This window comes from Desmodus rotundus, chromosome 12, assembly GCF_022682495.2.
Source record: "Desmodus rotundus isolate HL8 chromosome 12, HLdesRot8A.1, whole genome shotgun sequence".
Classification (NCBI taxonomy): domain Eukaryota; kingdom Metazoa; phylum Chordata; class Mammalia; order Chiroptera; family Phyllostomidae; genus Desmodus; species Desmodus rotundus.
The window spans coordinates 47,503,123-47,528,071 of record NC_071398.1 but is presented as its reverse complement, the minus strand read 5'-3'; the positions used below and the strand labels follow the sequence as shown (position 1 = coordinate 47,528,071).

Genomic DNA, 24,949 nt, shown 5'->3' with positions numbered 1-24,949 from the left:
TGCCCTGATTGGGAATTGAACCTGCAACCTTCTGGTATATGGGATGGTGCTCCAACTGACTGAGCAACCCGGTCATAGCTAGATTCCCAGTATATTTATATATTTGTCCATAAGGATTTCTTCTTTTAATGTGGGGCTAGATTCTGTTTGCCAGTAGTTTATTTAATATTTTTGCATCTAGAACTGAAAATATGTCTTGGATTTGCTTCAGAATAATCCAGTAGTTAAGGGGGAGTGAGTGGTGGTATAGATAAAATAAAGTTAGGTTTGAGTTGATAATTATGGAAGTCACATAATGGATATATAGAATTTGATTATACTGTTCTTTTTTTGTAGATGGGGTTTAATTATGCTGTTTTTTCCTTAAATGTTTTCATAATAAATCATTAAAATTTTTTGCTTCTGCATATATAAGTGAAACTGATCTGTACTCTTTGAAAGGTTTTTCAAATGTAACACTAAAAATAAAAAAATACTATGACACCCCAGAAGTCCCCGCCTCATCATATTCCTCCCCCCCCCAAGGTAATTATTATCCCAAAGATATCTTATTAAATTTGCCTGATTGCAAACTTTATATAAATGGAATCATACTGTAGTTCTTTTGTGTTTCGCTTCTTTTGCTCCATACTTGGTGGTAAAATTCACCTAAGCTGTCACATACAGCAGTAGTTCATTTCTTTCCGTTGCTTGTAGTTTTCCATTCTGTGATTATACCCCAATTTATTTATCCATTTTGCTATTTATAGATGTTAAGGTAGTTATTGGCTCGCATGTATTATGAATGATGCTAGATGAGCATATTTGTACATACACATAGGTACGTGGAAGTTCTGTTGGGCATATACCTAGTAGAATTTCTGAAGTGTGGGCATGCTGCATACAAGGACAAGTGTCAAATGTCCAGTCATAATGGGAGATTCTTAACACACCGCTCTCAGTGACAGAACAAGGAGACAAAAGGCTCGAAGGCTTTAGATTAACAAGGGTCAGCAAACTTTTTCTGTAAAGGGGCAGGGGGGTAATATTTCAGGCTTTGCTGGTCAGTGGTCCAGCCGCACCTACTCAGCTCTGCCATTGTAATTGGAAAGTAGCCAGCCACAGAATACATCAACAAATGTGTGTGGCTGTGTTTCAATAAAACATTATTTCCAAAAACAGGGCACCAGCCTGCCATAGTGCCAAGCCCTGAAAGGTTATTATAACATAATTAACAAACTTGACCAGTATAAAACACTCCACTGCACAATTGTTTTCAAGTGCATATGGAACATTTATAATGGTGGGCCCTAAAGCAAGTCTGAACAAATTTCAAGGGATTGAAATCACACAGACCATCTTCTCTAACCATAGTGAAATTAAGCAACAAAGCAGTATCAAAACATTAAGTAGGAAATTCCCATTTGTTTGGCAAGTATGCCATGCATGACTAAATAATCATGAATCAAAAAAAGTTACAATGGTAGTGTGTTGAACTGCATTTTAATAATAATCCTACATGTCAAATCTTGTTGAATTCAACTAAAGCAGTCAGTGGAGGGAATGTATAACCTTAAATGTGTGTTAGAAATGAAGGAAGGATACAATCAATGAATAAGCATTTAGGTCTGTAGCTCTCTTTTCTTCTAATCTGTTGATTAGTGTTTTGAAATACTAATCATACAATTAGGAGAGTAACGCTTTTTCTGTTGACATAATACTGGAATCATGTGTACTGTAAAGATTAAGTAGAACTCATCAGGCCCTGCTAACTTATTTTTAACTTTTTTTCCCATGGAAACTCAGAGGATAGAGAGAATAGTATAATAATATGTGCCTGTCACTTAGCTTCAACAATGATCAACTTAGGACCAATCATGTTCGTCTGAGTCTCCCCTGCTTTAGCTGTTCTGCAGAATTTCATTGCAAATTCAAGGTTTCATGTCCTTAAACTTGCAGATATTCCAGTATGTATCTCTAAATGGCAAGGTCATTAAAAAATTTATAATTAGCAGGTCCCTTTCAAATGTATATCAAAATTAATAACTATTCTTTTATTTCATCCATTACCCAGTGCATACTCATTTTTTTTGTTTGATCATCTCAAAGTAATCTTTTTTAACATTGAATCATGATCCAAATAATGTGTGTGCATTGCATTTATTTGTTATATCTCTTAGGTCTCATTCTACAATAGTCCCTCTTCCATTTTTTTCTTTTGTCTTTATGCCTCTTAATACGTTGCAATAAGCAGTATACAACACCATTAATGAAGGATTCTTGCCTAGATAGTTAAATATGGAACCATTGCCCCAGTGTAATAACAAAAAAATTAGGCGTATGTGGGCACTCCTAGGTGGCTCAGTTTCCAGAGCTACCACTTCTATACATTACTTTTCCTAAAATTGATCTATGTGAGAACTTGGCAGTGGACAAGACTGTGAGCTGGGTTTTGTTTCCCATTTCTTTTTTCACATCTGCTCTATTCTACCTTTACCAAAAAAATGGGGTGGGGGGGTCATCCGTCTTAAGTATTCCATATCTTCCCTAGGAGCATGGGCCCCATGATGTAAAAGCGTCATCCGTCTTAAGTATTCCATATCTTCCCTAGGAGCATGGGCCCCATGATGTAAAAGCGTCCAGGGTGTTAAAGATGCTGATGAAATATCAGAGCCTTATGTTAGAATGAGTCCATGCGGTAAGAGAGGGCTGTGGTCCCAGGTGCGTGTCTTCTCATAACTGAATTTGCTCTTGAATCCACAGGTTCTGGTCTATAGGAACAAGATATTTTCAGTGCTAGAAGGAGGAGGTGCCAGGTTTGGGAGATCATCAGTTCCTGACCTGTATCTGACTACAGCTTCCTGGCAGGCCCAGACACACAGGAGAGAGCACACCCCAGAGCTTCCAGACTTTTCTTCAGAACTTGAGAAAATGACCAAGGCCCAGGTGAGGTTTGTTTTATCTACTTTTCATTCTTTGTTTCCCAGTGAATGTATGGTACAGTGTGTGTTAATAAAAATCAAGATTTGTCCAAAAATAAGTTTAGGTCATAATCTTAACATCAGGACAAATTAGGCAGTGTGAGATAGGTAGGTCATAGGGTCCATATAAAGTTCTTAAGGTTAGAACATAGGTAAATGACTGTGTAAGACCCTGTGGGTTGTCTTAGCTTTGAACTTGTGTCTACTTTTCTTGGCAGCTGTAGTAACAAGAACAACATGAAAAGTTACATGTTTTGCAGCGTCTGTGAGGCGAAGGCAAACTAGTTCCTCAGGGGAAGTAAACATTTCATTGCTCTTAGATCTTAAGAGATTTCTTTCTCTAGGTCTTTGGACAGATTTTGTATCCAGTGTCCTCAGTATCAGTGGTGTAATAAGAGATGTAAGGTGACTTCTTTGGTTTTTCCTTATTGTCTTCCTCAGAGTAAGCTAAGGGGCTGATGCCACAGCAGAACTTGATTGGACAAAATTCTTTAAAAGCAATGTGCCTTGACAATAGAGCCTTCTGGAAATCTGTACCCAGGAATAAAGCTTGTATTGTGTAGTAGAATGAATGAGCTGCTTTGAGTGGTCTTTCATGAAGTTTCTCAACCAGATTTTTGTGACTGATCTGGCAGGAGACAGATGCAGTTCCTTTCTTTGAGAACAGCTTGGTGTATAGACATTGACAAAAATGCTCCCTTTATACCTTCTTTACCTCAGGTTCAAAACTGAAGTCAGAGCCAATTGTTTCGGTCTTTGTATTTTTCAAGGGTTTTTTGTTTTTTTTTTTGAGAGATTGGGGAAGGGAGGGAGGAAGAGAGGGAGAAAAACATCAATGGGTTGCCTTTCCAACACCCCCAAGTGGGGACCTGGCCCACAACCCAGGCATGTTGACCTGACTGGAAGTTGAATCAGCAACCTTTTGGTTCACAGGCTGGTGCTCAGTCCACTGAGCCACACCAGCCAGGGCACATGTTGAAATCTTAACCCCCAAAGATGATGGTATTAGGAAATGGGGCCTTGGGAAGAGACGTAGGTCTTGGGGGTGAAGCCTTCATGAATGGGATCTGTGTTCTTATAAAAGAGACCCTGCAGACCTCCATCACCCTTCAACCATGTGAGGACACGGTGGGAAGGTGCCCGCTGTGGACCAGGAAGTAGGGTCTCACCAGAATACAACCATGCTGGCTCCTTGACCTTGGACTTTCCAGATTCTACAACTGTGGGAAATAAATTTCTGCTTTTATAAGCTACCCAGTCTGTGGTATTTTGTTACAGCAGCCTGAGTGGACCAGGACACATGGCCCTATGGTATGTGAAATAGTCACAGTGTGCAGAACATCATGGGGAAAGTGATCAGGATGTGTTCCTGTCCCTCTTTTCCACATCTCTTCCACCTGATTGCCTTGAAATTTGTCATTACAGGCATCATTATCATTTGAGGACGTGGCTGTGGGCTTCACCTGGGAGGAGTGGCGGCTGTTGGATCCGGCTCAGAAGGCCCTGTACAGGGATGTGATGTTGGAGAACTACAGCAACCTGGTGTCAGTGGGTGAGGCCAGCATCACATCGGTTGCCTTTTCCTTCTCATTCAGTGAAATCTGTAGGGTTTCTGAGATCTTTTAAAAAGATTTTATTTATTTATTTTTAGAGAAAAGGAGGGAGAAAACTTCAATGTGTAGTTGCCTCTCATGCGCCCCCAACTTGGGGATCTGGCCCACAACCCAGACACGTGCCCTGACCAGGAATCGAAGCGGCCACCCTTTAGTTCACAAGCCAGTGCTCAATCTACTGAGTCACACCAACTAGGGTTGAGATATTTTATGGTTTGGCCTAAAGCACTGTGGGTGATAGACTTTTATTCTCCTGTTTGGTCCTGGAGTCTGTGTTCTCCCTCTCCAAGTCAAAGGTCTTTACCAAAGTGCAAATGATGTGGTCCTTGAAATATAGCTTTCTTCTGTTGTCATAGAGTCCTCAAGCTTAAATACTTGGTGCCAAGCGTTCACCAATTTCCCTTTCACAGGATATCAATCTTCTAACTCAGATTCACTCTTCTGGCTGGAGCAAGGAAGACCACCATGGATAGCAGAGGAAGCAGCTCATAGTCCAGCTTGTCTAGGTGAGTGAGTGAAAAACCAAGGAGGTGGGGAGAGATGATGCTTAATTTCCAATCAGTCAGTAAAAAGTCGACACTTCTGAAATGTTGTTTAAAGAACTTTTCTTACCAGTTGGTGACCTTTCCACATCTCTGTTCTTTATAAGGGATGATTGATGTCCTCCTTTTTCCAATTTTCTGGATCTGGTTACATTCTCTCTCATCTAGGGCCTTGGTTTCTTAGCTGGTTGTATTCTTCCCAACATACTCACATCTTCCCTGTATTTTTTCTGCCGCATGCTCACTTCCCATTCTGCCCAATACTTGCTGTGCAATTCCTCTTACTACCCATATAGCTCGCTTTGCACTTAGCACTGCTTTCTACCTGCAGGGAGGGCCAGTATCCATCCCTGACAAGCCACCTTAATCAACTGGAAATCACACACACCTCATCTTTCAGGGCATTACCCTCTGCTTCCCCAGTTTCCAGTTGTCATTTTTTAGAAATTTTCTGCTTGGTTCTCATATTAAAATTTTAATTCATTCTCAAGGCCTAAGCCCTCTGCTCTGTGCTGGAGAGTCTCAGATTGGCTTCTGCTGCTACTGCCTAATCTGTGATCTAATCCTGTGTGCTGTTGGCCATGCCACTGAGGCAGCTGCCCTGTGAGGTCCCACTTCCTGTACATAAAACCAGAATCCTTCTTTCTCCCATATAACCCCTGCATCATCATTGAGGTTATTTCTATATAATGAAGATTGAAGCTCTCAGTACTCCCACAGATGTTCCTGAGTTGTCATCTTCCTAGACTGTAATCTGCCCTCTAATTCTATGTTTTGCCTGCACCTAGGATAATTATCCAGGGAGCTCCTTTTTCCTTCAGCGTCAGTGTGAGAACCTGAGGTCATTCTTCATCATGGTGAATCCTTTTCCTTTTTGTGCATTTTATTTAGGTTCTGCTGTACTGCTCTACTCCCTGGCACCTGGTCACCTTTGCGTTGCCTTGATTCATCCCTCTTTGCTCTATTATTTCTGAAGGTCTCTGCTGTTCCTATTAACTTTTCGCCGTTTCAAAAAGGCCTTTGGAAACTTCCAGCCTCAATTCCCACCTCAAAGTGGCCCACTGTCATTTAGACTTGCATTGCTTGTTGCTGCATACACCCGCTGATTTCAGGTTTCTCTTAGTTCCTGCTGATGTTCTGGCTGCATTCCTCTATGGCTGGGTGGGGCATTAAAGCAGCGGAACTTGATGAGAAAACGCGAGGAGTGAATGTTGGTTGAAAACACAAGACATCCACATATACAGGGGTGGGCAAAAGTAGGTTTACAGTTGTAATACAAATAAATACTACAATAATTAATAAGTAATAATACAAGAATAAACTCTGTGTTTCCATTACTCACACCTGTAAACCTACTTTTGCCGACCACTGTGCTTAGAGTTTGAGAAGTCAAGAGCCCAGCCAAGTAGAACGGGAAGTATGTGGGGCCCTGGTTGGTAGCTCAGTTGTTTAGAGCATCGTCCTGATACACCAAGGTTGTGGGTTCGATCCCCGGTCGGGGGACATACAAGAATAAACCAGTGAATGCATAAATAAGTGGAACAACCAATCAATGTCTCTGTCTCTTTCTCTAAAATCAATGAAAAAAAAGAAGCATGCAGGCTCTGGTAGAAGAAAGGTCAGAAAATGATATCACAGAAACAAGTGACAAACTTATTCTAAGAAGGAAGAAGTGATGTACTTTATTGAATATAAAATAACCTGAGGAACTGGCATCTCCACACTTGATTATGTTGCATTTTTACATCCAGACACTGACTTCTTTCCCTTGGAGCTCTTTTTCTCTCCATGATATTTCCAAGTGCACTTGGAACTTCCTTTTTCCTGATTTCCTGTCTACTGTGTATCTGCACCACACTAACTCAGTCACGATGATCTTTTACGGTATTATTTTACCGGTGGGTATGAGGCTTGGAGAGAAGGGTCTGCGTTTAGTATAGACAACATTACTTGCACCCACTCATCACATCATTCTTGAAAGCATTTTTTTTCTTTTTGTTTTTGGTTTAATTTTGTTTTTAATCAGGGATGTGTGTAAACTATGTGGGACATTTTCAGACAACAGGATTTGTCTCTGGAGATTCGGTGTCTGATTTGTTAGATGTGGAGAGAGATCTGAGCATATGAAGTTTGAAAGGCTTGCTAGGAATTCTGCCTTGAAGAAGCACCACATTCCCCTGGCCAGGTAGCTCAGTCAGTTAAAGCATCGTCCTGATACACCAAGGTTGTGGGTTTGATCCCTGATCAGGGCACATATAAGAAACAACCAATGAATGCAAATCAATGTTTCTCTTTCTCTCTCAAATAAATAAATAAAAATTAAAACAAACAAACAAAATCAGAAGCACCATGCTCATATGATCTAGGAGAGATTCAGATGTAATAAGGGATAGGAATACCTTCCTAGTTTTTAAAGTCCCATTCAGAATGGGCTGACATAGATGCATAAAATTTAAAAATTTTTAGCATTTGATTATGAGGTATAGATGGAGAGGGATTCCTTTACAAAATCAGAAAAATGGAACTCCGATAAAATGTTACAGAAAGAATAAAGTGCTTTTTTAGGGAAGCATGATAAAATAATTTCTGCAAGAAAGGTTTTGGAAATAAATGACAATGGAAGGCCTTGTGTGTCTGTAATATAAAAAGATGACTTTGGAAATGGAAATAAGGAAAGCGATGTGTGAGATTCTTGTATATTGTGACTGTGTGCATAGTAGGAGACTATGTAAAAGGAAATGGCTAATTACTTTGGCATTTATGTTAAAGAGTCTTGCTTGATAGCTGGATTGTAGCAATAGAAAGACAGCTTGGAGTTTTAGGATAAAGGGAAGATAAGGCAGTGGAATGTTTTCTTCCTGGATGGAGACTGGTTCTTCAGAATCTCTTAATTGAGGTGATCTAAGAACGGAGATTAAAGGAGAATGTAGTATTAGTTGAAGGTAGAAAATGTGGAGATGACTCTGTGAGGGAGATTATAATGGCGACTTTAGGATATGAGGGTCTGTACCTGTGCTGTCTAGTGTATTAGCCACTGGCCACCTGTGGCTATTTAAATTTAATGCATGTTAGGTAAAATTACAGATTCAGTGCTGTGGTCACTCTAACCATATTCAAGTACTCAATAGCCATACGTGGCCAGCAGGTACCATATTGGAAAACACAGATATAGAACATTTCCATCATTGTAGGAGGTTTTATTGGACAGCACTGTATAAGTTACACTGTGGTTAAACTCACTGGAGAAGGTGGAGAAGGTGTACCGGTCAGTACAACTGTAACTCTTCTCTGGGACACAGGCAGATGGCCCAAACACCTGTTTTCAATTTCAAATGGACATATATGTGTCTGGATTTATTGGACCTTGTGAGGTTGTATCAATAAGTTCAGAATTGACTATATACAGTGTTACTCTAAATTGGTGATTGGTGTTTTTAGGAAAGTTTAATTTTGGTGTACAGTTGGGTCGAGAGGGGAAAGATTTAGTAACAAGGTGATTATTGAATATTTTACCATGGTAAACTTGGAATGAGATGGTGTGGATCCTGCATTCTTTTTTTAAAAAAAATGTATTTATTTATTTTTAGAGAGAAGGGAAGGGAGGGAGAGAGACAGGGAGAGATATCAGTGTGAGAGAGAAACATCAATTGGTTGCTTCTTGCCACATGCCCCAACTGGGGACCTGGCCCACAGCTCATGCATGTGCCCTGACCAGGTATTGAACTGGCGATCTTTCACTTTGCAGGATGACACCCAATCCACTGGGCCACACCAGTCAGGGTGTATCCTGCATCCTGATGTCCAAATTCCAACCTTTTGTTACTAAAATCCATGTTGTTCATTTGTTCGATCACAGATAGGGTTCAGTTATCTCTGGGCTTGTCATATTCTCTGTGCATATCCTTCTCCCAGAATTCTCAAACTTGGAGTGCATGAAGCTCTTATCCTGGACCTTCCTCTTTCTCTATCCATTCTTCCAAATTGTCTCATCTGGTCCTCTGCAGACCAAATATTTAAATAGTGTTTATATACTCATGACTTAAAATTGTTATCTTAAGTCTAACCCTTTCTCCACACTCATAGATCTAGCCAGGTACTTCGTAGTCTCTCTGGAATGTGTATGAGTCATCTCAGATCTGATGTGTGTCTCAAATGGATGCTTGGCTTTTCCCCAAATGTCGGACCTATCTCTGTAATCTTCCTCATTTTATTAAGTGGCACGAACACCTACACAGATGCTTAGGCTACATATTGAGGAGCTGTCCTTGATTCTTCCCTCTTCTACCTTCAAATTTTTTTCTGACAGTGAGTCTTATCTTTCCCTCATCTGCGCTGTGTGCTTTGTTTTTTTTGTACATTTCTCCATCTCCATGATAGTTACTTATACAGAAGATACTGTTAACGTCTTGCCTGAACTCCACTGTTGTCTTCTCTGTATTCTCTCAGCAATTTCATCTCCACAATTTATTCTCATACAACAGTCATGTGACCTTTTGGAAACATCAATTCAGAACATATTATATTGCTGCAAAAAAATGTTTGGTGGCTTCTTGCCATAAGTCTTCCTACATGATCTATATGTTCTCAATTGTCCCTGCCTTTCCAAACTTGTCCATTGCTACCTCACTCAAGCTTGTGATAGTCCAGGTACACCAGCCTCTCTTAATGTTTCTTGATCCTGCCTAAGTTTTTCTACCTCAGGTTTTTTGCAATGGCTGTTCCCTCTTCTAGGAATGTTCTTCATGTAGTTATTTGCATAATATTGCTCATTCTTATCCTGTGATGTCAATTTAACTTTTCTTGTAGATGACTACTTGATGTAAGACTGACCTACCACTACTCTACCACCTCTTCCCTATCATTTTTCACATTCTTTAACTTTTTTTTTTTTGCTTACCTGTTGATTCTCTCTTATTACTAAAATGACTGCTCCATGGAGAGAGAATATATTATTCACTTTAAAAGTTGTACTTAAGTGACTAATAACTTCTAATATTCTAATATAATATTCTAATGTATTTCCAAACATCAGCCCATTTGATGTTTGTTAGATGAATGGATCCAGTCTCTTAATCTTTTTTTGTTCTATTTCAGTCACAGTGTGGTTTTCTTTCTTCTCTCCCCACTTTTCAAGATCCTATTTGGAAAGAAGCCCAGGCATTACTTACTCAGTGTGAACAATCTAATTGTTTCTACAGTAGTTGTTTTTCCTTTTGCTGTTTTATAGTACTATCTCTCACAGAGCACAGGATACATTTCCATAAGGCACATTTCTCTTAGACTGAGATCTTATAAGAGCTAAGCCAAACCATGGCATTTTTTGTAGCAAATTTGCCCCCTACAATTATCATGGATGTTTTTATTATTCTTTTTCCTAGAAGAAATATGGGAGAGTGATCATATACAGTGGCACCCAGAAAACCAAAGCGAAATTAAAACTTTGGAAAGATGTCAACAAAGTTATGCACTTGGAAATAATTTCAATTTATGCAAAAGTCTTGTTTCTTTAACAGCAAGACACAGTAAGTTTGGCTCACATTGTAAAAATTCGAAGTCATGTTTAGGTTTTGTTAACCAGAAGAGAAGATATGCAGGAAAGGATTCTGATGAGTTTATTGGCTATGGGAAACCATCTCTCTACATCCAGTGTGATAAAACTTGTACTGGAATTAAATACCATCAATGTGTTAAACCCAGTAACACTAAAACACAGCTCAGTGACCATCAAAAAACTTACCCAGGAATGCACTGAGTGCGGGAAACCACACGAATGCACTGAGTGCGGGAAAGTCTTCACCAGGAAGGCACAGCTAATTAGACATCAGAAAACAGAAAGAGGAGAGAAACCTCATGGATGCAGTGAATGTCGGAAAACATTCATGAGGAAGATTCAGCTCACTGAACATCAGAGAACTCACACAGGAGAGAGACCCCATGAATGTAAAGAGTGTGGAAAAGCCTTTGCTAGAAAGTCACAGCTTATAGTACATCAGAGAACTCATACAGGAGAGAAACCCTATGTGTGCAGTGAATGTGGGAAAGCCTTCAGCCGGAAGTGCCTGCTCAATAGACATCAGCGATCTCATACTGGAGAAAAACTTTATGGGTGCAGTGTGTGTGGGAAAGCCTTTTCCCAGAAGGCATACCTCATCGCACACCAGAGACTTCACACGGGAGAGAAACCTTATAAATGCAGTGGATGTGGAAGAAGTTTCTTTTTTAAGTCAGACCTGACCAAGCACCAGAGAATTCACACAGGAGAGAAACCTTATGAATACAGTCAGTGCAAAAAAGCCTTCAGAAGCAAGTCAAAGCTCATTCAGCACCAGCGAACTCACAGTGGAGAGAGACCATATGCATGTGCTGAATGTGGCAAAGCCTTTGCCCACATGTCGGTCCTCATTAAACATAAGAAAACTCATACAAGAGAGAAAGCTACAAGTTCACTGACAATGGAGAAAGCTTCCTCAGGGAGTCATAGCTCTTTATACATGAATGAACTCTTACAGGAACAGAACCCTATGAACACAGTGCCTGTGGAAATGTCTTCAGGAACTCAGCCTTTATTAAGCATTGATGGACTTTTAGGGAATAGAAATGTGATTGTGAAACACCGTTTTCCAAAAAGTCAAGCCTTCGTACATAATCAGGAATTTGCACAGGGAATAAGCCTTGCAAATGCAGTGAGTGTGACCACAACTTCAGTAATAAATTATGTCTTTTATGTTACAGATACTGTGTAGGAAAAAGTCCTCTGGTACCAGAAATGTGGAAAAGCCTCTAGCAGGAGTCCTGCACATGTTGTGTGTCAGAGCTCACTTAGGACAGGAATGATACAGGTACAGTGGTTGTGGAGGACACTTCTGTGAGAACGTAGATTTACCCAGTGTCAGTGAAATCATTTTGGGCAGAAATGCAGTGATTGTGGGGGGAAACCTTTGCCTGGAGGTGATAATAACAGTTGCTCTCAGTGTATTCTCACAGGTCCAAAACCTTAGGAAAGAATGTGATGGTTTTCAGTGATAAATTGTACCTCATCACATGGCACAGAATCATAGAAAGAGAACTCTAGAGATGTTGGATGTGGAAAACATTTTTAGTAAGAACTAAAACTTTAGGAAGAACTTACAGGGAAAGATATCCTGAAAGCAATAAAAGGTGGAAATTCTAACACCAAAGTAACACATGTATCACAATTTTATACCTTAGGACCCTGGGGAAGACTTCTCTATTAAATGAAATCTTGGACACAGGAATTGCATTATGTAGTGAAAAATCTATGAATATAATGAAAGTAGAAGTACAACTGTATTAGTTTCTTATGGCTGCTGTAACAAATTACCACAAATTTGGTGGCTCAAAACAATACAGATTTATTGTCTTACAGTGCTGGAGGTCTACAGTTTGAAATGCATCTCACTAGGCTAAGGTATTGGCAGGGCTGCATTTCATTTTGGAGGCTCTAGGAAAGATCTGTTTCTTTGTTCTTCCAGCTCCTAAAAGCTGCCCAAATTCCTTGGCTTGTGACCACCTTCCATCCTCAAAGCCAGCAATGACTGGCCAACTCTTACGACTCTAATACTGATTCTTCTGCTTTCCTCTTCCACGTTTAAGGACCCTTGTGATCACATTGGGCCCACCCAGATAATCCAGGATAATGTCCCCACCTTAAGATCAGTTAATTGGCAAATTTAACTCCACTTGCTGCCTTGATTTTTCTTTGCCTTAGAACTTAACATATTCACCAGTTTTGGAGATCAGGATGTAGACCCTCTGGCCCCCAGTGATTTGTGTCTATCCCACATGCAAGATGTATCCACCCTTTCCCAACATCTCCAAATGTCTTAATTCATCATGGCACCAACTCACTAGAATCTCAATCAAATTTTACCAGCTCAGAAGTGCCAAATCTCATCATGTAAATCAGTATCTGCACAGGCTCCAGGTACAACCCATACTGAGGCATAATTTTCTGTGAACCTGTGAAATTCAAGAAACAATTGTATAGTTCCAAAATAATTGACTTCATTTCCTACTTCCATTCCCCTTTGTCACTAAATGCAACATATTTGCCCTGACCAGTGTGCTTGGTTCAGTGTCATCTGGCAGACCAGAAGGTCACAGTTGGATTCTTGGTTGGGGCACATGCTTGGGTTGCGAACCAGGCCCCTGGCTGGGGGCATGCAAGAGGCAGCCCATCCATGTTTGTCTTGCACATCAACATTTCCCTCTCTCCCTCCCTCCTTTCCCCTCTCTCTAAAATAAATAAAATCTTTTAAAATATTAAAAAGTAAATGTAACATATTTACAGGTTCTGGGGATTAGGGAGGTCATTTTTCTGCCTACCACAAGAACATTAGATTTCATAGAATTCACACTGCAATAAATTCCTGCCTAGCCATTAAATTTGGAATAGCATGTTCCCAGAGAAGCAATTGTCTATACTAATTATGATCTAAGTACATTAATATATTTCTATGGTATGAGAATTTTACACCGTGATTGTTAGATATGGTTACATGGAATGCTCTTGAAATATATAAATCAAATTATCAGTGCCATAAAAGAACTCTCAAATATCCTAAAGCAACATGAGCTTTATGCTGCTGGGAATGTTGCCAAACATATGAGGGAGGACCCAAAAACCCCTCAGAATTTCCTTAGAAAAAAATGGATTGATTTTCACAGGTTTAAACTTCAGTCACCTTCAAAGTACTCTCCATTTGATGCAATACACATATCAAGATGTTTTCTACACTGCTCAAAACAGTTTTTGAACTTGTTAATTTTGATGCCTTTTAGTGCTGCTGTCATTTTTTGTTTCACCTCTTCTACACCATTTCTCTTTGAGGACTTTTTTCATCTGAGGAAACAAAAGTTGATCGGGGCAAGATTGGGTGAATAGGGTGGGGCATGGCCATTTTTGGTGAAAACTGTTGAACACTCAGCGTGGTGTGGGCATGTGTGCTCGTAAATCACCCATCATGAAATGGGCAAATGCATTGAAAGTCTTCGGGAGGAAAACAAAACCCTCACCCAAGCCAAACACAGCCTCTCACAATAACGCTATTGGGTACACTGATATTGATGGGTTCCTAGAACACTTACCTAGTGGGAGAAGCATGTACTACAAGGGGCCTGCTCTGCAGAAGATAATTCCTTTTGGGTGGAAGTGAGGGGGGGTCCCCCTCTCATATGTTTGCATCTACTCTGAAATTCTATAAATTATTCAATTCTGAACATGGAATGCCTATACCATAATGAATCTACATACTGGCCAGTATTTTTTACAGCTAAATCCAACAATTTAAACAGTAAGTGTTTTAGGTATATACCCTTCACCTTAGATAACTTAAAAAAAAAAAAAGTACTCACAATGTATTAATAGACTATTTTCAGGCATTAGGTAATAGGGAGCCCAGGACAGCTGTCACCAAGAGAAAGGGAATAAATGCAGTGAGCCTTTTCATTGTCCCAGCTTATTTCCTGGAAAGAGATTTCATTCTGTAGCCTAGGGAGGAGAAACCCAAACATCCCATCAGTCTCCCTGAATTGAGATGGAGTTTAGAGTACAGAGAATGCAAGATGGCTCAAATTCATGGGGTTCATTACAGCAAAGGAGAGAACTTCATCCAGAGCATGAGAGCCTGAGCGTTCTGCAGGGTTCCCCAAGTTTTTAAGTTGCATTCAGCAAGTATATGTGAGGAAACTCCCTAGGCTGGAAAAAGAACTAAAATGAGCAGCCAGAGCCATCCTTTGAGCTTGCACAAGGTTGAGAATAATTTGTGTTTCCACCAGCTGGAACTGAAACACCTCTAACATTTGGAGAGTCACAGTGGAACATCAGAAGAGGATTGCCTCAGTGGGTGGTTCAAATGAGATCTTTTCTAAAGGCTGCCTATAAACCCTCTTAACAAAGCATAAATGCAAGCCACTCAAGGACTTGTATCCACGTAATATAACTGCTTCCAAGAACAAAGCCAATAGTATTTAAAGGAATAGAAGGCATCCATGGTGTAAATTTAAGGTATATGACATGTTGATTTGACAGATGTATATACTATAGTATGGCAAGAGAGGTTTAATGACATTTCACTTCTTTCCATAATGAATAATGAAAATTACACAGAGATGTAGTCTTTTGTGACGTCTTGGTGACAACATATATCTACAGGTCTTTTCACATCAGTAATAATCACCACAAGTTGAAGAAATGTGTCATTACAGGGGTTAATGTCATTTGAGGATTTGTCTGGGGCCTTTAGCTGGGACAAGTAGTGGGCAACAAGAACCTATGTTAGGAGGTGATGTTGGAGAATTATAGCAACCTGTGACCCTGATTAAAGATGATCCCCCTGTGTCATTCAGAGTGTGCACAGCCAATGGCCTTTCCTTCTTCAGTTGCTTTGGCTTCCAAGGAGCTTCTAGGTGCTGGGCTTGAGTTTATAGGCAACAGATAGTCCCTCTTCTGTTCTCAGAACTTCATGTCCTCTCACCTTGGATAGGTCTTTAATCTGCCAAGGTGAAGTGTGTCAGTTTCTGAAACATTTTATTCTCTTCCAAGACACCCCCCACCAAGTCCAATGATAGTGTCCAAGTCTTTGTCATGTCCCATGACCAGGCTATCAAGCTACCAAACCAGATACATTCCTTAATGTAGAGACGGAGTAGAGCCATGGAGAGAAGATGAAGTGCAGCGCCAGTGCTTTTCAGGCGAGTGAGCCACTGAGAACAAGCAGGACGTGAGGCCCTTGAAAGTAAATCAGTTGGCCACAAAGGAGTGATCCCTTCCAAATGTGTTTAACAAGGCTGAAACTTTGAAGGTCATTAGAAATGCCTAAGTCATTGATGAGACTCTTTCAAGGAAGATGAGCCTCTTTCTCTCTTCTTGGGATCCAGTGTTCAGTAGCATGCTGTCTTTGCAGCATCCAGGCTTCCTCTTGTTTTCACCCCTTTCACCTGATTAAATGACAATTCTTCCCGATAATTAATCCTGGGATATTTGGCCCATGGTCCACATGGACTTCTGTGGGCCATGTGAGGTTGTACCGAAGCAAGTTAGAAAGTGGGACTGTTGACCACAGTGGTGGTCTCTACATAAGATATTTGAGCATTGGGAAGGATCAGTGTCTGTTGCGTGCAGAATTCGAGAAGAAAGTAAGAGAGGGTAACTTAGCTTTAAGTGAGAAGCTGAGGATCCTTCATTCTAATCAGCCTCCCCAGATATTTGTTCAAGACTCAAGTTAGTGTCTTTCCTTGGTAGTAATTGTTTGTGCATAATGGATAGACCTTCTCTGGGCATCTTCTAAAGTCAGACAGCATGAAGTTTCGTCCTTTCCTATTTCTATCATTTGTTTCCAGTGTGATGTCATTCATTTTCATGGCCTTAGCAATACTGATTATATGCTGATGATTCCCAAGTTCCTGCCTACAGGCCAGACCTTCCCTTATCTCCACATGTTCACCTGGCTATTTCACTTCTGCACGTGGAGATCTAATTGCTACCTCAAATTTCACCTCACTCTTGCTTCCTTTTTTTACACCACAAATCAAATTTACTAGCAAGTCCAGGATTTGCTTTCTTTTTCTTATATCCTGAGGCCTTCCACTCCTTTCTGTAATGATTGTTTTCACTCAATCCTTAATGTCCACGATCTCTTGCCAATATTATTATTATTTCCTTGGAAATGCTCTCACTTTTTTACATTTGATTCTCTATTCTCTATATAATAGCTATATTTTTGTTTTACTTTACTATTTTTATTATTAAAAGGAAGTAATGGAAGTCAGTGTTTCCATTCCCCTCACCTTGAAAATTTATAAATATAAAAGTAAACTTCAGAAACATCTGGATTTTTAAAGACATCAGATGTTGACAGTTACCTGGGGAGGAAAAAGGGATATAGAAGAAAAAAGGGGTCTATGGATATGCTATGTCCATACAGAATGAACAATCATCTGAGTTGGAGGATGGAAGGAAAGATCTAAAGTATAATCTAAGAAAAATGCTATATGACATAGCAGATTTTTACCAATTTTCACAACCACAATCCACAAACCTACAAAAAGTATGTCACAATATTTAAGACCTTGCCAGTGAGATAATTGATGCAGATACACATAGAATGACATTTTAAAATTGAAAATCAGGTTGTATCACTTTCTCCCACTATTACCTTGAATGGCATGCCTTTATTATTAACATACTAAACAAATTTCTTTCAAGATCCTCATGTGTGAGCATTTCTGGCCTCCTGCCTCAATTTTTATTTATATAAGAAAATTTTGAGGTATTCCATACACTCAGAAAAATATACTAATGAAGGGCACAGCTCAATTTTTGTAATCACCACACTGTGTAACTACACCGAAATCAAGGGCACCAGAGTATTGTGTAGAATGCTCCTGTGTAACTATAAAACAATTATCCATTCTATGTTTAGGCCATTATGAATAATATAATCCTCTTCTGTTATTTTTCATTTTTCTCCTTTTGAAATATATATTTCTAAGTCATTTAGTACTTAGTCAGAAATCTCAAAATTATACACAAATTTCTTACATTCTTTTTGCAGATTTTCCTGAGCACATGTCTCTTATTATATCTATCATCACACAACACACACATGTATACATATGTGTTGTTGTTTTTGAATTCTTTACCTTTAAATACTTAAATGTGTATTTCCTAGAAACAAGGTCATTTCTGTTACATAACTAAAATACATTTATCAAAATCAGAATATTACCACTGATACAGAGTTACTTAAATGTTACTGATTGTCTCACTAATGTTTCTTATATTAAACAAAGTTGTTTTTTCTGGACCTGTTCTTGTTTTCTAGACCATTCTGTTGTGGGTATGCTGGCTTTCATCCAGAAGTCAGAGCTCACTGATTATGACTCAGCTCCACTAGGGAAGAAACTATATGGATGCAATGAATGTGCAGTGAATGTTTGTGAGCCACTTATGACCATGCCACAGAGAACTCACACAGGAAAGAAATCTGACAAATGCTGTGATTGTAGGAGAGCCTTTCCCAGCAAGTTGAAGCTAATTACTCCTCAGCAAACTCACTCAAGGGAGCGACCGTATGCATGTGATCGATGTCAAAAAGCCTGCATTACAAAGTCAGCACTCATCTATCATCAGAAAACTCATCACAGAGAAGGGAAATCCTGTGCATGCAGTAAATGTGACAAAGCGTTTCCTTGGAAGTCAAAACTCACTGTACATCAGAGAACGCATTCAGGAGAAAGACCTTTCAGATGCGGAGTATGTGATAAAGCCTTCGTGGTTTGGACCCATCTCACTGCACATCAGAAAACTCACACAGGAGAGAAACCTTATGAGTGCTCAGACTGTGAGAAAGCCTTCTCAAAAAAGGCTCAAGTCATGGTCCATCAGCAATTTCACACAGGAGAGAGACCATATGCATGTGATCAATGTCAAAAGTCCTTCATTACAAAGTCAGCACTCATCTATCATCAGAAGACTTGTCATAGAGAAGGGAAATCCTACGCATGCAATAAATGTGGGAAGGCTTTTCCTTGGAAGTCAAAACTCACTTTACATCAGAGAACGCATTCAGGAGAAAGACCTTTCAGATGCAGAGTATGCGATAAAGCCTTCATGGTTCAGACACATCTCACTGTGCATCAGAGAACTCACACAGGGGAGAAGCCTTATGAGTGCTCAGACTGTGAGAAAGCCTTCTCAAAAAAGGCTCAGCTCATGGTCCATCAGCGAGTTCACACAGGAGAGAGACCGTATGGCTGCAGTGAATGTCAACAAACTTTCATCCAGAAGTCAGATCTCACTAACCATAAGAAGACTCATCATGCAGTAGGGAAGTCCCATGAATGCAGTGAATGTGGGAAGGTTTTGTCCTCTAAGTCAACCCTCATTGTGCATCAGAGAACCCATACAGGTGAGAAACCTTTCAAATGCAGTGTGTGTGATAAAGCCTTCACATCAAAGGCACATCTAATTGTACATCAGAGAATTCATACAGGAGAGAAACCATATGAATGCCTGAATTGTGAGAAGGCCTTCTCTACCAAGGCCCATCTTGTGATTCATCAGCGAGTTCACACAGGAGAGAGACCTTATGGATGCAATCAGTGTCAACAAGCTTTCATCCAGAAGTCAGGTCTCACTAACCATCTGCAAAACTGTCATGCAGAAGTGAAATCTTACGGATGCAGTGAATGTGGGAAGGTTTTGTCCTGTAAGTCAACTCTCATCATACATCAGAGAACCCATACAGGTGAGAAACCCTTCAAGTGCAATGTGTGTGATAAAGCCTTCACGGCTAAATCCTATCTTACTGTGCACCAAAGGATTCATACAGGAGAAAAACCATACGTGTGCTGCGATTGTAAGAGAGCATTTGCTACTTTGTCAACTCTCATTGGTCACCGGAGAACTCACACAGGAGAGAGGCCCTATGGATGCAGTGAATGTCAGAAAGCTTTCTTTCGGAAGGCAGCTCTTACTAATCACCAGCAAACTCGGCATAGAGGGAAATCCTCTATGCAGTGACTGTGGGAATGTGAGAAAGCTCCAGAGACTCATGTAGAATAGAAATGCCATGGATACTGTTTATAATAGACCCTGCTGGAACTCCTATAGGAAAGAAACCTTATAGATGAAATGAAAGTTGTAAATCTTCCATTTAAAGACATCCCTCATTATACTCTAGGGATCTCACCAAAAGAGAAATATTGTAAATACAGTGATTGTCAAAAGGTTTCATTTGAAAGTCAGAGGCTATGCATTTAGGAGCCAACTCCTATGGATGCAGTGAAAGTTGGGGAATCCTTTTTCCAAGCATATTTGTTACACATTAGGGTATTCATTCAGGTGAGGGACCCTACAGTTGTGGCAAATGCAGGAAGTCTAAGAAAAAAATCACATTAAATTGTACACAGAAGTAAAAATTTCAGGAATGTTGTGATAGTGAGAGCATTCCCCAGAAAGTCACAACTCCTTGAACACCTTATACAAGAGAGACTTATAGATACAGTGAATGTGGTAAAGTCTTCCTAGTTAATGCATATCTTCCTTATATAAAGCCTTCATCTAGATGTTAAAGCTCATTAATCATCAGTAAACTCATATAATACATCAATCCTATTGAAATGGTATGTGGAACGTTTTTGAAAGGGAGATTGTATACACCAGATACTTAATTCAGGAGAGAATCCAATGGATACAGGACCACAAATCACATTGCGCAGCAAAAGTGAAATAGCATGAATTGCAGTGGTGGTCTAAATTTTTTTTTTTAAGAGAGAAAGGGAGAAAGGGAGAGGAACATCAATGTGTGAGAGATACATTGATCAGTTGCCTCTCACATACCCCTGGCCTACAACACAGGCATGTGCCCTGACTGGGAATTGAACCAGTGACCTTTTAGTTCACAGGCTGGTGCTCAATCCACTGAGCCACACCAGCCAGGGGTAAAATTCTTTATTTAAGAGTTCTTTAGTTGCTCACTAGCTCACACAGCATAGAAACCCTGTTTCCAGACGAAGTAATTTCTAGATTCTGTGACGGTATTAAATCCTTAAAGAATCCTATTTCCATTGTACTCTATCACATACATTACAGAAATACTATGATTATGGTCACTGAAAATGCTGTGTGTGGAGGAGTGGCTATCATTAAGCATCATAAGCTCTTAAAAATAGAAACAGAACATGCTCTATGCAGAGATTTTAAGAATGCAATGAATGTGGCAAAAGCATTAGTGATAAACCACATTTTATTTTTGTATTTTGAGGATTTATTTCTACACATCTGACTATATCTTAAATTGTGATGCATGTTATAGTTGATGGAATGCCATTATTACCAGGGCTTTTCTGTGTTTGATGAAATTTTAGATTTGAGTAATTAAACTTGAAAGTTATACATAGAATGAGATAATTTCATAAGGGTTTAACATAATTGTAGAAAGGACTCCAGAGTATTCTACAAATATAAAACATTTTCACTGTGCAAATACAATGCCATTTGAATATATGAAAAAACCCAGAACATAATAAGAATCATTTGAATAGCAACAAAGATTTACAGGGCTTATGTTATGGTTTCTACTACCTGAGATGGACTTTTATGTATTTATTATTTTTAGAATTACATGAAGGAGCATAATGTTCAGGGTTTAGTTACTCTTGAATATTTAGTACTGTATTCTAGTACAAATAGCAGCATCCTACTTTCTTGTAAGTCAAAATCAGTAATTTGAGTAATTAATAAGAAGTCTTAAGGAATTTGAACTACAAAAGTTTGCTCCCTTTGTTCTATCATTTGTAATATTTCTGCCAACTATGATGCTCCATCATGATTTGAAGCCTATATTTTTCTACATCTTTAGTTCTTAAATATCCAAAGGTAATAAAAGACGTGAAATGCTAAAAACAAGGAATTGAAGGGGGGAAAAAGACTTGGGGTTACATGTGCAGAATTCATGTGTATGTATTTCAAGCTCTGTGTCACGCAGGAACTTTGTATTTGTTATAATGGCAGTGCAGATGTTTGGCACTACAAACATTTACTCTCAGCAGGTCCTAAAATGCGTGGTATTAGGAATAACATTGCAGAAATTGGGACTTTTGAACGTTGCTGGAATGTAGAGTGGTCCAGTGGAAACAATTTTGGCAGTTCTTCTAAACTTAAAGAGAGACTACCATGTGACCCAGGAATTCCACTTCTAGGTATATACCCAACAAAATTGAAAACAGGTACTTAAATACTTGTACAAGAATGTTCACGCCACTATTCACAGTAGCCAAAATGTGGAAACAATCTAAATTCCCACTGATGGAGAAACAGTTAAAAAAAATGTGGTATCTGTACATACCTACATACATGTATATACATATGTAGAATATTAACTATATAAGTGAAGTATTGATAGATATTATAACATGAATAAGCCTCAAAAACAATATGATGAGTGAAAGAAGACAGGCACAAAAGACCACATGTTGTATTTCTATTTATAGGAAATGTGTAGACTAGATAAATTTATAGAGACATAAAGCAAATGGGTGGTGGCCAGGGCCCAGGGGGAAGGGAAAATGGAGACTGATGGATTCATGGGCATATGGTTTTCTTTTAGAATGATGAAAATGTTTTGGATCTAGATAGAGGTGGTACTTGCATAACATGAATGTGGTAGATATCACTGAATTGTATATGTTGAAATGGTTAATTTTATGTGAATTTTTACACCAATAAAAATATTTTATTATTTAAATTTTTATTTATTTTTAGCAACAGGAAAAGGGAGGGATAAAGAGAGGGAGAGAAGAAATATCAATTGGTTGCTTAATGCCCCCAACTGGGGACCTGGCCCACAACCCAGGCATGTGCGATGACCAGAAATTGAACCGGTGACCTTTTGGTTCCCAGGCTGGTGCTCAATTGACTGAGCCACACCAGCCAGGGTCAATAAAAATATTTCAAAAAGAATACCATTGCAAGAACCCTGGCACTCAAAAGGCAGATAAACATCAACAACTATTTATTTAAAAAACTGCTTAGCAAAATAGGTGTAAATATATTTTCTTTGACTTAATAGATACTAGCTGCCAAAATGTTACAGCTGACACCATATTTAATGATGAAATTTTAAAGAGGTTTGGCAATAGGATACGCACATCTGCTGCCACTACTGCTGCTAAATACTCTGTTGGGGGTCTTAACCAGTACAGATTGACAGTAATAAAAACTAAAGGATTTAAAAATTGGAAACGAAGAAACAAAATTGTCAGTGTTTGCAGATTATATGATTGCTAAAGTGGAAAAACAGTGTAAATATATTTTCTTTGACTTAATAGATACTAGCTGCCAAAATGTTACAGCTGACACCATATTTAATGATGAAATTTTAAAGAGGTTTGGCAATAGGATACGCACATCTGCTGCCACTACTGCTGCTAAATACTCTGTTGGGGGTCTTAACCAGTACAGATTGACAGTAATAAAAACTAAAGGATTTAAAAATTGGAAACGAAGAAACAAAATTGTCAGTGTTTGCAGATTATATGATTGCTAAAGTGGAAAAACAGAAAAATTCACAGACAACCATGTAGAATAAGAGAGTCTAGAAGGATTGCAGGATACTTGGTCCACATGCAACTTCAGTTGCGTGCTAGGCACCAGCAATAGTCAGAACATTTTGGAAAAGCACTCTGTTCACAAAAAAAATTAGGAAAGAATTTGAAAAGTTTCTACCACTTTATTGAAAGAACTTTGAGATGACAAAATAAAGATGTAGATTGGTTATAAAATGTGAAGTCTCAGTACCACAAAGATAACTTTCACATCCAATAACTGTCTTAAGTACCAAGAGGCAGACAAACATTGTTTAATATGCAAGAACTTATGGAGTATAATCCCTACAAGTTTCTTAACAAAATTATTGAAACATGAATTTTACCCATAAGATATAAACAATAAACGATGGCAAAAGAACTGAGCGTAAACACTGAATTCATTTAACCATAGATAAGAAGCCTTTAATAGATTCATTATGATAACTTCTGCATGGGAATTTTAGTTACAGAGCCTAAGCTAAGTGCTAAGAAAAGACAATATTAAAACTATGGTATATTTACACAATAGAATTCTACGCAGCAGAGAGAAAGAAGGAGCTTATACCCTTTGCAACAGCATGGATGAAACTGGAGAGCATTATGCTAAGTGAAATAAGCCAGGAAGTGAGGGACAAATACCATATGATCTCACCTTTAACTGGAACATAAGCAATAGAAGGAAAAAGCAAACAAAATATAGCCAGAGACATTGAAGTTAAGAACAATCTAATAATAGCCAGGGCGGGGGTGGGGGGTGGGGGCGGGGACAGTGGGTAGAGGGGATTACAGGAACTACTATTAAGGACACATGGACAAAACCAAGGGGGAGGGTGGAGAGGGGGGAGGGAGGTGGGTTCACATGGGGTGGGGTGGAGGGATGGGGAGAAAAGGCATACAACTGTAATTGAATAACAATAAAAAAAAAGAAAAGACTATTGAAATTATAAATCTAAAAAAAATTGGGAGAGAAATGGGAGAAAGAAGGTTAAAGGAAATGTAAACATTGATAATATTTTAGTCTAAGGAAGGAGATAAATATCATCTAAGCTGACTTTTCAAAAAAAAAAGAAAGAAAAATAAGTACACATAAAGTACAGAGAAACATCTAGAAAAACCTATAGTCAACCCTGGGCAGTGGAATGAAAGGCAGTGGAACTAAATGAAGAGAACTAGGATAGCACTACCTTCAGAAATGGTAAATGGAGTCCCTTTTGTTGCCCAAGCTGCCTTTGCCCCAGGGCAGTTCGGAAGACACATTTGGGAGTGGCCTCGGAGGTGGGTGGGACTGGCAGCAATGCCCAGGGTTCCTACAAGAATATGAGAAGAATTTTGTGGCAGGTTTCCCAGTATCTTGATGACTCCATGCCCTCAGCAGAGATCATGCCCTTAACAATGAAACACCAGAACTTGGAGCCAGGCATGAACATGACAGATCACTATGCCGGAGTGGGAGCAGGACTTGGAGATGAGGATCCACTTTGCACACCCTGGCGGGACCATCCAGGCAAAGCTCTGAGAACGCCCTGTCTATCCCACACCTTCTGAGACACAGAGTTCCCTGCGGGGGGAAAAGGTTTTTAGCAAAGTTTTTCTCTCAGCTGCACCAGCTGTTAATTAGTGTGTCTTAATAATCCCCAGGAACTGCAGATGCTGATTTGCCTGGGGACTGACATTTACAGCCTCTTGGCAGGCACATCACTGTCCCTTTGCAGAAGGTGTCAGT

General features: G+C 39.4%; 1 protein-coding gene across 8 annotated transcripts in view; it reads left to right on the top strand.

Annotated features, from left to right (window-relative positions):
* LOC112310223 (zinc finger protein 649) overlaps positions 1 to 24,949 on the top strand; it is a 32,292-nt gene that overhangs the window by 2,151 nt on the left and 5,192 nt on the right. For 5 of the 8 annotated variants that reach the window (XM_053914937.2, XM_071219993.1, XM_053914936.2 and 2 more), the window contains 4 exons: positions 2,743 to 2,925; positions 4,386 to 4,512; positions 4,984 to 5,079; positions 17,961 to 21,114. In XM_053914937.2, coding sequence (XP_053770912.1) covers positions 2,911 to 2,925; positions 4,386 to 4,512; positions 4,984 to 5,079; positions 17,961 to 19,660 — 1,938 coding nt within the window. In that variant the 5' untranslated portion in view covers positions 2,743 to 2,910 and the 3' untranslated portion in view covers positions 19,661 to 21,114. Of the gene's footprint in view, positions 1 to 2,742; positions 2,926 to 4,385; positions 4,513 to 4,983; positions 5,080 to 10,879; positions 15,115 to 17,960; positions 21,115 to 24,949 lie in introns of those variants that run through there. The other 3 variants (XM_045200278.2, XM_045200277.2, XM_053914940.2) reach the window with 3 other exon arrangements.